The sequence below is a fragment of the Trichosurus vulpecula genome, chromosome 7 (assembly GCF_011100635.1).
Source record: "Trichosurus vulpecula isolate mTriVul1 chromosome 7, mTriVul1.pri, whole genome shotgun sequence".
Lineage (NCBI taxonomy): Eukaryota > Metazoa > Chordata > Mammalia > Diprotodontia > Phalangeridae > Trichosurus > Trichosurus vulpecula.
This window is the reverse complement of record NC_050579.1, coordinates 86,740,627-86,754,651: the sequence shown is the minus strand read 5'-3', so window position 1 is coordinate 86,754,651 and position 14,025 is coordinate 86,740,627. Positions and strand designations below refer to the sequence as shown.

Genomic DNA, 14,025 nt, shown 5'->3' with positions numbered 1-14,025 from the left:
TTTATACATTTACTACCCATACCCTTGCCCCTACCTCCTGGAAGGCTAGGTACATTAGATTTTACCCTACTCTCAGGGTTCTCTGGCACCTTTAAAGAGTTTGTTCCCTCAAACGTAGGGGAGATTCTCTGCACCCCAGTTCTATTGGCCACTAACAGATTAATCATAAATATATGTACTTATTCAATACATGGAAGGCATAATCCCTGCCCTCCCCCCTCCCCCCAGCTTTTGTACTATCTCAGTCTCAAAGCAGGAGAAAGCGCACTCCCTATGGAGCACAGTCACAGTTCCAAGTCCAAAACTCCCTGGTGCTCAAGTCTGAAGCACCCTGGCTTCTCAGGGCTTCCATGTGGGGCTAGCTGGCTGTACCATCCTGCCTGCAATCCTGGCTACAGGTCACCATGGTTTGAACTTCCGTTTAGTGAGAGGATCAATCACCTCAGGCACCTGAAACAGAGGAATAGAAACAAGTTCATTTGTTTGGACTCATTTCAGACCCATTTCTTGAAGTAGAGGTAAAAGAGGGGGAGGAGGGGAAGGAAAGATCTTTCCCTCTCACTCTGTTCTGTGGGTGAACTCTGATCTCCCTCCCGTGGGTAAAGCATCCCCACCCAAGTGATAGGATATGAAGAGACCTGCATGTTGGCCAACCTAGACATGATTAAAAGGCCCCTCAAGGGCACCTCTGTGTTAGGCAAACTGGGCATGCCCAAATGTACCCAGCTTACAGTCACATCATACTATTACTTCCCTGGTGTTCAGAAGCAGCTACTTAACTGGCATGGTCTGAATCCAATTTATTTCAATGGGAGAATTTCCTTATAGTTTTAGGGTTCCCCAGATAGGGAGGATTTACTAAATGCTTGTTGAACTGAATTAAAGCTGGTCCACCAGTAGTCATCCACCTGGAACAGACACTGTGAATGGACAACAGACTAGATTGAGAATTGAATAGGAGGAGGAAAAGAAAGAGTAGATTGTGACGTTTAAGAACTATAGACATATCAAAGCTGTAGCAAAGTATTCTTGTTTTGTTGTTCCCTTGTTTCAGTTGTATCCAACTCTTCGTGACCCCATTTGGAGTTTTCTTGGCAGAGATACTAGAGTGATTTCCCATTTCCTTTTCCAGCTTATTTTACAGATGAGGAAACTGAGGCAAACAGGATTAAGTGACTTGTCCAGGGTCATGCAGCTAATGTCTGAGGCCAGATTTCAACTTAATGAGTCAGACATGACTGAACAATAAGAAATATCTTATTAATCTGAAATCCATCCTTTTTCCTATTGGTCAGACTTCATTTTTTTTTAAGACTAAGCTCAACCGGCAGTTTGGGTAATGGGAGGACTCTCAGCCCCCAAGGTATCTACTTGTTAACCAACTTGAGTTGGGACCCTCTCAAGCGAGACTCTAGCTTCTGTTTACAAGTAAACTGAGAACCAGCTTGGTTAGGACGTTCCAATGGCTCAAGTCTCTTGTCCTTTTCCTTCATCAAAGTGAGAGGTGGGGAAGACCAAAGGAAGGGTGGAACCTGACTGAGAAGGCTTTTGTTTTTCTAGTTTTCTAATTTCTTGCTAGAGGCAACTGGGTCTTATAAAGCAACTAGTACTCCTTAAGTGTCAGATAGGGCATAATCAGCCATGTCTGAAGGCCAGCCCACTTCCTCTCCCCACCCTCACCCCCCCACTAATCCCATCACCTAAGGATTAGTCTTGCTTTCCCCTTACTTCTCTATGATGAATAGGAAGGAGCTGAGAACTTTTAACCCAACCCCTTATTAAAGTCTGCCGATTGGGATTGCCTGGACTTTGCCAGGGGAGGTCCAAATGATGTACTGTCTGGTCATTCAGAAGGAAGACACACCTAGGTTTAAAAGATCCTGTCCACCCTCACTCTGGGTCTTTGGTCATCAAGAGGTCACTGGCCTAACTTATTAGTTACTGCTATCCTAATAAATTGATCATGCCCAGTTCCCTGGCTTTTGCAGAGGTACCAGCATAACCCATTTTCCAGCTAATTAACACATGTCTGTTATTAACGTATCTTGTCCTGGAAAAAATAAATTGCCTTCATTGCAATTTTATTTGCTACAAAAATACCCTCTTGGTGATTGGGTTGGTATAACAGTAAATCAGAAAATAAATTTCAGTAGTGTCATTTTTATTATATTGGAATGGACAGCATGCCATATTGGTCGATTTGCTCTTCCTTATACACAATTTTTCCATTTCCCATCTCTACACATTTGCACTGGCTGTCCTTCTAGCCTGAAATGCTCTTCTTCACCATCTCTATCTCTTATAATCCCTGGCTTCCTTCAAAATCCAGTTCAAATCCAGCCTTCTATAGGAGGCCTTTTCTGATCTCCACAGTTACTAATAGTGCCCTGACTTCTAAGGTTATCCTCCATCTATTCTAAATGTATCTTTTATATAGCTATGTATATGTTCTGTGCACTATTAGAATATAAGCTCCTTGAGGATGTAAATTGTTTTAAGGGTTTAATAAATTCTTGACTTGATTTTATTTGAAATGTTTGGACCATTGGTTCATTTATAATATTTACTTAAGTTGCTATTTCTTTGCTCTATCCTTCCTTATTTTAAGTATTAAGATTCTATTTTTTAGTAAAAGAAGTTTAGTAAAGTATTTTCTTTTTTAGTTTTTTGAGGATAACTTGTTTACTAGAAATACTAATTGCTATTTTAAAGCTGGATAGAATTCTTTTGTAAGGCTATTTGGGCCAAGTTTTTTTTTTTTCTCTCTCTTTGGTAGTTCTTTTATAGCTAGTTTAATTTTCTACTCTGTAATTGTATTATTTAAAATCTCCATTTAGTGTTCTGTTAATTTAGGCATTTTATATTTTTGTAGTTAATCCTCTATTTTGGATTCTCAGTTTTGGCATGTAATTTTGAGCAGTAGGATCAGATACTTCTATTTCTTTCACATTGGCTGTGATTATACCTTATTCATTCTTGTTTTGTTAATTTGAATTTTTCCCTCTCCTTTTTAATTAGTTGAGATAATGATTTATCCGTTTTGTTTGTCTTTCAAAGAACCAGTTTCATCTTTTTTGGCTTCCAACTTATCTTATTTCTTAATTGTTATTTTATTTCTCCATTAACTTTCAAGATTTCTTTTGTGCTCATTTAGAATTTATTATATGTCAATGTCCTTGCAATTCAGTTGATTTTTTTTTCATTTTGAATGCTCTGCCATTTAGTGCATATATGTTTAATACATCGATGCTTATTTGCTCACTGTTCAATTCCTTCAAGCATATTGTCTTTTCTTTATCTCTATTGATATTGTAAATCTGACAGCATTATTGAAATTCAGGGGGAGCATTCACTTGATGCATAATACATATTTTCCAAGCTTCTCTTTTGAATTTTTTTTTTAGATAAAATGAGATTTAACACAAGAAAAGTACTTTGCGAACTTTGAAGTGTATGCATATGTATGCTATTATTACTAATATTAATATTATTAGATTTTTTTTAATAAACAACAGATTGTAGGATTTATTCTCATTCATTCTGCCACTCTCATTTTGTTGGATTATTTATTCCAGTCACATTTAAAGACACTAGTTAAGTTTGTGATTTCCACTGATTGCTCTTTGAGTATTATTTCCTTGGTGGGAAGGTTGCTTTATTTTTATTTTTTTTTTCAAACTCCTTTTATCTTTTAAGTCAATCCTTTTGTTCCTGGAATTAAGTTTTGCATTAACTACTTTGATGCAATTCTGTTTCCCAAAAGGTCTCTTCTCCGCCCCACCACCCCCACTTCTATTTACCTCAATTATTTTTCTTGTTTCTAGTTATTTACTTCTTCCCCTCCTCTGCTCCACTTCTTTAACTTTTCAGTTAAATGATTTTATAATCTAGCTAGATTCTTCTTTCCAACTTCTTATGTTATTTTCTTTTTGCTCTTCCTTTTTTGAAGTTTCTTTTTACTTCCTTTTCATTATTACTTCTTTTCTTGTCTACTTTGAAAGTGTATTCTCCTATTTATGGGCTATATTTATATATCTATATATATTTTATAAATATTTATCTATATGTAATATTATACATTATATATCAACTATATATATATACAATATATTATACATATCATATACATATATATATTTTTTTCCTTCTCTGATTTTTGTGTTTCTCATGGGGTTAAAACTTCCAGCTTACTAGGTTCAAGTTCCCTCTTCTCACCAATTTCAATGTTATTATTGCCTTTATAGATCTTACCTCTTTTTCCCTTTCATTTTCTGCTGTGCTTCAGTCTTAGAATTCTTAATTCATGAAGGAAAAATGCCTAGACAATTACAGATCGTACAGTGCAATTCTACCCCACCCCCTACCATTCCTATGATTTATACCTTCTCAAAGGCTGTGCCATCTCATGTCTAGGTAAATGGTGATCTCTTATCATATGCTAGCAGCTCCTAAGTGTTCACATCTCCCTTCTGCTGGATCAGGCTTGTTGTCTGTTAAGGTGTTCTCCCTGTAAGACAACTGGTCCCAGCTTGAACTCATCATGTAGTCCCCATCTCTCATTTCAGGTATACTCTTCCTCCATGGAATTCTCTTCAGGGAGAAATTCCCCCTGCTTTTTAGTCTTCTAGACTCCTATTTTCCTGTATCCTTCTTCCACCCTGCTTCTTTTTTAAAATTTTTATTTATTTTTTAATTTTTTTTTTCCCACTCCACTTCTTGATGAGATGCTTATCATCAATGCTGTTCATCTATGGACTAGTTAGGGGGGCATAATCCTTTCCCTTCTGTTCCTCTTCTCTTCTCTCTGTATCTATGTATCCTCTTACCCTGCAATTCTATATCACAAAATGCAGTGATTCACCAGTGGAAGGAACCAGGTGTTTCATCAATGGCACTTCTCTTTCGCTCCTCCATTTTCTCCTTCACTTAGATCTTTTACCCCTTGTGTACTTTCAAAAAAGCTCTTGATGATTCCTTTTAACCCTCACAGGTCAGTGTGTTTGTGTGTCTGTCTGATAACCTCTACACATGGGGATAACTGATTAGATTACTTATTTTTCTATGACAATTGTACTTATTTACCTTTATGCTTCTGTTGCTTGGTGTGTTTGTAAATTGAATATTGTGAATTGAATATTGCTGAAGTACTTTTTAGCTCAGGAGCTAATTCCTATAGAAGGCCTTTGCTGATCCTTCCCATGAACTCATTCAAACTGGAGAGACATTGCATGTGGGAAGTTTCAGTTGCAAGTCAAATCACAAGTCAAAATGAAAAGGCCTATGGTCTTCAGGATGCAGTGACAAAGCAGAGAGTAATGCACCTTCCTTTTCATTTTCACTGGTAAAATTATATCCACTTCTGAAGTTGAGCCATTTGATAGCACCAAGCACTTTGGTGGTGAGAACATTTTTTCCCCTGGCTCTTTAGTAGCTTTGACTGCTAAGGAGAGAAGTTCTGTAGTGCTTAGAGTTGTCATCAAGGTTGTTTCCTTGAATGATGGCTGCTGGGACTACGTTGGAAACAGGGCCAGTGGTCTGGGGGGCACTCCTATGCTAGGGCTTCTGGGTTCAGGGTCTTAGGTTATCTCCATCAGGGTATGAGGAGAGATGATGGTCATGGTGGTTAAGGTAATTTAGGTAGTGTTTTGACTAGTGTGGCACATGCTGCCTACCATCTCTCCTTAAAGGTGCTGGCTATTTTAATTAGATTTACTTGTCTGCTTCATAGGTGGGTATTGGTGGGAATGGCCGGCCTCTTCTTCGTAGGGGTTGTTTTCCTGGATAGTGGCTGCTCTTCCTGGGCTGGAATCAGGGTTAGTGGTCTTTAGGTGGTGCTGCTGCTGCTGTTTTTTGGGCTTACCTACCTGTTGGTGATAATTGGTCAGCAGTCAGTGTTGGTAGTGAAGATGGTTGGTCCTCTAGTCCAGCTCCTTCATTTTCAGATGAAGAAATTGTGGTCCAGGGTAGATTTTAAAATGCACCTTATTAAAATGTTTTGTTTTCTATTACCTCAACTTCCCTTTGAAACCCTCCCCTTTCTCCTCCCAAAGATCCATTCCTTGTATTTTTAAGAGAAAAAATTAAGTAAAATGCATATGTATGCGTGTGTTATTGTGTACATATATACAATATGTGTACATTGTATATATGTACACACATATACATACACTATATACACATGTATATAATGTATATATGTACACACACGCACACAAACATACATACACACACATATACACACACACATAAATACACTCTAACATTATAAGCAATATTTCACACCTGCGGCCACTCCACCTTTGCAAAGGAGTGAAGATGATATGTCTTGTCATCTAATTTTCTTGTTTTCAAATTTGTTTGTAATTTTACAACATTAATTTTAAATTATTTTTGTGGTTCTTTACATTTACATTATTGTACTTACTGTTTGTTTTCTTGGCTCTGCTAACTGCACTTTGCATGGATTCAGGTAAGTCTTTTCATGCTTGTCTCTAGTCATCATATTCAACATTTCTCATAGCATAATAGTATTTTATCATGTTCACATACCACAGTATCATTAGCCATTCTCCAATAGATGAACATCTACTTTGTTTCTAGCTCTTTGTTACCAGAAAAATTGCTACTCTAAATATTTTGGTGTGTATGAAGATTTTTTTTTCTTTTTATCAATGAGTTTCTTGAGGTATATGCAAAGGGCATGGACATATTAGTTACTTTATTCACGTAATTCAAAACTGCTTTTCAAAATGTCTATATTATAGCTCCACCAATAATGTATTAGGGTAAGGACAAAGGAGTTCAAGTGACTTGCCCAAGGTCATACTGGTAATAAAAATCAGAGGCAAGATTTGAACCCTGGTCCTCTGATACCAGAAACAGAGTTCTTTCTATTCTACCATATTGCCTGCCATACTAACAACTCGATAAATATTTTTAGGATAGAATAGGAAGAACTGGTGCTGGTTCTTCCCCCAGGAAGAGTTCAAAGCAGGTCTACTTTTTCTGTACAAAAACATTTCCAGCATTACAAGACAACTTAAGTCTTCTTCTAGCTAAATATCCTGCTCTTTAAACAAGTTAACCATAGTGACCCTTGTCACACCGAATTTGATTATTTAACTCTAGTATAAATTCTTTCTTAAGCGCTCCAGGTAAATGTTGACACTTTATACATTTAAAAAGCAACAACAACAAAAGCTACAAACTGTAAAGAACAATTGATGTCAGTACCATAGAATCCCTTCATAAAGCTAATAGTCAGGGGACAGGATTAACTCAGCCTTCCTATTTTGTTAGGCTGTACTAGCAGTACTAGCAGTCCCTTCAATGGATTCATGGTCTTACTGAGATGGGTACTCCCTTAAAAGGAACAGATGGCAACCCACCTACCCACCTCTTCTCATCCTTTGGGACTTTATCCAAAGTCTCTCATAGACCCTCCAAGCGTACTAGAGGCTTTAATATCCTGTGGGTCAGAGATATGCTAAAGCCAGCTAGCTGAGTAGAGGAGATTGTTTAATTTTCTGTGTGAGCACTCACCTCAGAAATCAGCAGACGCCGAATCAGGAAATATTTATTGTTTTGTTGATTCTCTAGACTTAAGAAAGTGGTTGAGGAGACGCTAATAATGCAGATTAAATTTTAAAATGTATTTAGCTACTTTTGGGGGGGAGGAAGTGAGCTGGTTGTTAAACATTTACCAGCAAATCCCTGGGTACAGCACTAAGGCTGCCCATCTATCCACTCTTGCTACCTGGCTCACCTACCTTCTTTTCCAATTCTATATTTTATGGATGATCTCGATTCCATTTGCACACAGGCTGTTGACTTCAGTGTGTCTGTTATATTTGGAGGCATACATACAAACATATGCACACAACAACAAACATGTCTTTCCTTCCTTCCCTCCATTTTAAGAACGTAATATGCAGCTTTTCACCTGAATGCCTAAATCACCTTTGGAGATTCAAGGCTGCTATGGTTGTTAGCAATAGCAGGAGCTGCTTCAAAAGCCTCACGGAGCAGCTGAAGAGGCGTGGATGACGTCTTTGGTTGGAAGTAAAAGAAGCTTCTTAATCACAGCTCTTCACCTTCACCCGCTTTTCACCACACCTTCGCAATTTCTGCGGGTAGGGATGAGGAGGGAGAGGCTTCCCTGTAAGAAAGAGTTCCTGGCAGGGGGTGCAGGCTGTCATTTTCAGAATGGATTCAGATTGGATATAAATAGAAATGACTTGATAGTAAAGGTCATCAGATAATAAAACTAAGAAAACTTGTAGTAATGACATTCATAGAGATGTCCAAGAAGAGAATAAGCAGCTATATTAACGACTGTTAATGCAGTCTGGCTAGACTGGGCCCTGTCACCTAAGAGGGAGGCTGGGAGGATGTAGACAGGCACATGCAGAATGACTGAAAAGTCAACACTGCCGGAAGCTGTCAGGAAAGACAAGATTTGAACCTCATACCTCCTGAACCAATCAAGTCTTGGGGGCAGTTTCTTTACCTCCTGGGGAAAGAAGCAGCCTAAATGTACAGGGGGAGTGGGGCGGGGGTGGGGGAAAGGAATGGATGAGTAAATGTGGTATATTATAGTTGTCAATCTGAGTCAAAGTTCAGTTACATTCGGAGAGCACGTGTATTGCTACTTAACTTTCAAATGTTTAAAATGAATGTTGAGGGTTGGATAGGACTTTGTCAGTCCATTAGTCTTGCCAAATTGAAAATTTTTTTTTGGTGTAATTAATAAGCAATTCAAGAGGTCTGTATGTGGACATTTGAGCAGTTCTTATGTATATTTTTACCTGCTCACTAAGCAGGGTAGGAATTTTTTTTTTTACATGGCATGATTTATGGCAGTTTTGTGTAATTTAAATGACTGCTTCCCACACTTGTAATGAGGGATTTGAAGCCTGCGTAAGGCCACTATTTCAAAGAGAATTGCTTCATAGATTCTGTAGGGTGATAGAGTTGGTGGTACTTGGATGCTGATTATTGTCAAAAGCTATTGCTGTCTCTTAATCACAGTGCTTCTTATCAGGACTGGCAGAAGTCCCACACTAAATTATAGTATGGGCAGTAGCTTCTTGAAATTATATCAGAAATCAAAACAAATGACTGATATTTAGGATGTTTATGAAGCAGGTTAATGTATCATACAGCAGGATCATCTTAATGAAGCACGTGAACCAAACACTGGAAAAATATATATTATATACTATATAGAATAAAATATTATATTTTTTGGAAAAATAAAGTTTTTGCCTTCCAGAACTTATGGCTATTGCTTCCTTTCACAGCCAGTCTTTTAACTTTTAGATTCAGTATTACTGTACTATACCAGGAGAGTACTATACATGTAGTAGGAGCTCAAGAAATATTGGTTGATTGTATCAAATGATATGTAGATGAAATGCTATTGTGGAAGGCGCACTGAATTTGGAGTCAGGGGGCCCATCTTTGCGTCCTGGTTCTGTTACTTACTACCTGTGTGATCTTGGGATGCTCATTTAGTCTCAATGGATCTTTTTTCTGTAAAATGAGGGGAAGTCATGGCTACAGTCCTGGAAGTGGAACAAAAATGGCTAACAGGAGTTTATACCCACAATAAATAGCAAGAAGGAACTTTGATGAATTCAGGACAACTAGCCCAGATGAACTAGATCTCTGTATATTGAAAGAACTAGCAGATGAGATTGCTGAGTGACTGAAAAACCATGGAGAATGAAGAGGTATTGAAGCCTTGGAAAAGGGTGTTATCTTGATTTTCTTTTTTATTTCTTTTGGTAGTTTTAAAATTAAATTTTATTATTATTTTTTAAATTAGCAAGCGTTTCTTTTCTTTTCTCTCTTCTTTCCTTTCATTTTTTTCAGGGATAGGAGAACCCTAGAACAAATATTCATAGTTGAACAAAACAAACTCGTATCAAAAAAAAACGTGTGCCTCATTCTGCATATTTGGTCCATCACTTCTCTGGCAGGAGGTGGGTGGCGTGCTTCATAGGTCTTGTGGAACCATGGCTGGTCACTGCATTAAAGAGACATTCATTTTTACGAAGCTGTTGTAGCAGTTGTAATTCTTGTCTTCCTTGTGTTCACCTAGGTGTGCATCTCAACGACGCATACCTTCTGACCCTGGTTTCTGAATGAGGGAAAAAGAAGAGAGTCAGCAAATTATGTTAGTGAACTTTGGCTTTGATGCCTAGGAAATATATCATTAAAGAGAGATTAAGTGAACATCTGCAAAAGGAAGCAGCGAGCACAAAGGGCTAGCATGGTTTTACCAAGAACAGGTTATCTGTAAGATCTCAAACCGAACGATAAGGCAGTAATAATGAAAACCAATAGAACAAATAGAAAAATTAGGTAAGCATGGCCCATGATGAAATATGCTACACACACCCATCCACCCACACCACCCCCTACACCCACATAAGCATGTATTTTGTACATGGCCAATGTGAGGATTTTTTTTTTTTGCTTGGTTATGCATACTAGTTGCAAGGGTTTTCTTTTTCCCCCACCTCCCTGCTCCGGGCCCCCCAGTGTCTGCAGGTAAAGTTGAAGAGTGGGAAGGAGAGATAATGGTCCTTGTAAATTGAAAACTGTCTTTCTTTTCGCTGGTATTTGAATCTCCAGTGCTTAGCACAGTGCCTGGCACACAATGCCTTCCATCCAAGAAATCCGGAGTAGCACAGAGAAGGAGTCGGGAAAGGGAGGATTTCAGTAGCAGAGACTGCATTCAGGAAAAGTATTTTCTGAAGCTACAGCAGCTGTTACAACAAGGGAAGGCAATATTCTGCCTTACTGGCAATGACACATCCCAGAGTTGCAGCAGCTGATCCCTAGACCCATAGGGTCCTTAATGGACTTTACAATCTTCACTTCATGATTGGCCTTCTGGGGATAGAGGAGCATGGAGCAAGATGAAAGAAGTGGCCTGAGATGTGCTTCAGCAGAGAAGTTAAAGGGCCCTGTTTGCATTGTGATGACCAATGCTGTGCTGTCATCATCAGAATTCAATCTGTGATTACTGAGCCCATTGGCAAACTATCATTAGGGAAGTTACATAATTCTGAAGACCACTAAAATAATTTTTAAAATCCGGATTACATAAAATTTCTCAAAAGCAAATAGGGTTTGGAGGGAAAAATTACTGTTTTCATTTATTCACTCATTGAACAATCATTTAGGACCTGTGCCTTTATTCTTTTTAAATTTTTAAAAAATTTAAATTAAAAATATTTATTTTTTCCCCTGCCATTTCATCCCATCACTGGGGGGGGGCGGGGAGAAAAGAAAACAAAACCCTTGTAACACATATGTACAATTAAGCAAAAGAATTTCACAGATTGGCCATGTCTAAAAATGTCTATCTCATTCTGCATATTTACTTTTCTTCTTTTTCAAGAGCTAAGTATCCAGCTTCATCATTGGTCCTCTGGAATTGCTATTGGTCATCACACTGATTAGAGGTCTTAACATCTTTCGAAGTTGTTTGTCTTTAAAACACTGCTGTTGTTATATAAATTGTTTCCCTGGTTTCTTTGTTTTTCAACAGTTCATGCGAGTCTTCCATTTTTTTCTGAAACCATGTCTTTTGTCATTTCTTGTAGCACAATCGTCTATTATATTTATCTACCATAATTTCTTCAGTCACTCCCCAACTGATGGGCAGCCCTCAACTTTCTAGTTCTTTTCCTCACAAAAAGAGTTGCTATAAATGTATTTGTACACTTCTTGCATTTTTTCTCCTCTTTCTTTGGCCCTTTTGGGCATACGGACATAGTAGGGGGATTAAAGAGTTTGGTGGCTTGAGGCACAGTTCCAAATTGCTTTCTAAAATGCCTGTACTATTTTGTAGTTCTACCAAGTCATTAGTGTGCTGGTTTTTCTAAAGCCCCTCTAACATGTCATTTTCTTTTTTTTTTTTTTGGTCATCTTTGTCAATTTGATGGGTGTGAATAGAACCTTCAAGTTACTTTAATTTGCATTTCTCTCATTAGTGATTTGGAAAATTTTCCAAAGAAAAAAATTTTTCATATAGCTGTTCGAAACTTGGATTTCTTTTAAAAGGAAAAAGAGGGGAGTAAGCATTTATATAGTGCCTATTGTATTTACATAGTGCCACACCTGGCACTGTGCATAACAATTTACAAACATCTCATTTGATCCTTACAACAATCTTGCAAGGTAGGTGCTATTTTTATCTCCATTTTACAAATGAAGAAACTGAGGCAAACAGATTAAGTGACTTGCCCAGGGTCACACAGCTAGTAAGTGAGGCTGGATTTGAATTCAGGTCTTCTTGACTCCAGGCCCAGTGCCCTAAGCCACTGTGCCACCTAGCTGCCTGTTCATATTATTTTGTCACATATTAGCTGGGGAATGGCTCTTATAGTTTTTAATCAATTCCATATATGTTTTGGAAATGAGACTTTTATCAGAGAAACTTACTATATTTTATCCTAGTTAACCCTCAGTAGTAGGGTGCAATCTTTCCACATTTGAGACTCTAGGTGTGATCTCTAGCATCTCTATCTGCCTCGTGGGAGGAAGCTTGGTTTAAATAAAACCTGCTGGATTTCAAGTCTGAGGACCTGGGTTTGAATTCTGGCTCTAACACTTACTTGTTTAACCTTAGGCAAGTTACCTAACCTGGGTCTCATTTTCCTCATCCATAGAATGAAAGTCCTCTAAACCCCCTTCCAGCTCTAAAGCTATTATTCTATGAATAACTACTGACTCATAAACCTACTTTCCAATCTCTATAACATCTTTACAAGAATGATCTATACTAATCAAAGGTATCCTTGAAGAAGGTGTGAGATTGGAACATGCTAAAGCAGACATCTTCCCCATCACACAACTGACTGAAAGGTAAAAGAATAAAAAACCAAACAAACCAAGAAGGAGAGGAGACGGCAAGAAACAGGTCTTTCCATGCACAGTGAACAATATGAACCACCTGTCTAGGGTGTGTGTGTGTGTGTGTGTGTGTGTGTGTGTGTGTGTGTTTATGTGTGTGTAGCTGAAGCATGGATGTGGAAGGGAATAGTATGAGATAAGGTTAGGAAGATATGGTGGCATTAAAGGCCATTAGAACCATAGCAGGATTTTGAGTAAAGGAATAGTATCACTACATACAGGAATAAAGACTAGTCTGAGAGAAGTGCGAAGGATAAATTTGGGAGAGGCAATAAAAGGCAGAAAGAGTTGTTAGGAAGCTGCTCTAACTTAATGTTATCTTGGGTTTTATTAAGAGAGGCATAACTTTTAGGAATAAAGATAAAATAGTCTTGTACTTTGCCCAGGTCAGATCACAAATGGAAATATTATATTCAATTTGGGACACTACAGTCTAAGAAGGATATTGATAAGCTGTTAACAGAAAGGTAACCAGGAGAGTGAAGAACTTTGAATTCACGTTGTATGAGGGCTGTTTAAAGGAATTGGGACTGTCTATCCCACAGAAGAGACACTCATGGGCTACATGATAGCTGTCTTCCATTATTTGAAGGGCTGTTTTATGGAAGGAGGTAATTAGACTCGTTCTGTTTGGCTCCAGAGGGTAGAGCTAGGAGCAACAAGTGGAAGCTGCAGAGACAAATTTAAGCTTGATTGAGAGAAAAGCGTCCTAACAATTGGAACAATCCAAAGTAGAATGATCTGTCTTCCTCCTCATTGGAGATCTTTCAAGCAGAGGCTGCATTACCACTTGTGTGCTACAGCGGGGGATTCCTTTTAGGCGTGAGTTAGACCAGATGGCCACAGAAGTCTCTTCCAACTCTGAAATTCTGTGATTCTGTGGTAACTGTAGACGTGGCCAGTGGCAGTGGGAATAAAGGATAGACAGGATGGATGTGAGATATTTTGTGGGTAAAATTGACAAAATTTGGTATCTGACTGGATTTCACAGGAAAGGGAGAGGGAACAGGTAAGGAAAACTCCAAGGCTGCAGATATGGTAGATTGAATGAATGGTGATACCACTGACTTTTTCCCTTTGTATATCCTCGGTGCT

At 38.3% G+C, this 14,025-nt stretch overlaps 1 protein-coding gene across 1 annotated transcript in view; it reads right to left on the bottom strand.

Moving 5' to 3' along the window:
* Positions 1-8,198, bottom strand: part of RNASET2 (ribonuclease T2) — a 72,691-nt gene extending 64,493 nt beyond the window's left edge. Inside the window, exons 1-3 of the mRNA XM_036768214.1 lie at positions 8,094-8,198; positions 7,960-8,049; positions 5,714-5,864 (exon numbers count right to left, since the gene is read on the bottom strand). Of these exons, the coding sequence (XP_036624109.1) occupies positions 5,714-5,864; positions 7,960-8,049; positions 8,094-8,198 (346 nt within the window). The remainder of the gene's footprint in view (positions 1-5,713; positions 5,865-7,959; positions 8,050-8,093) is intronic.
* Positions 8,199-14,025: the final 5,827 nt, after the last annotated feature.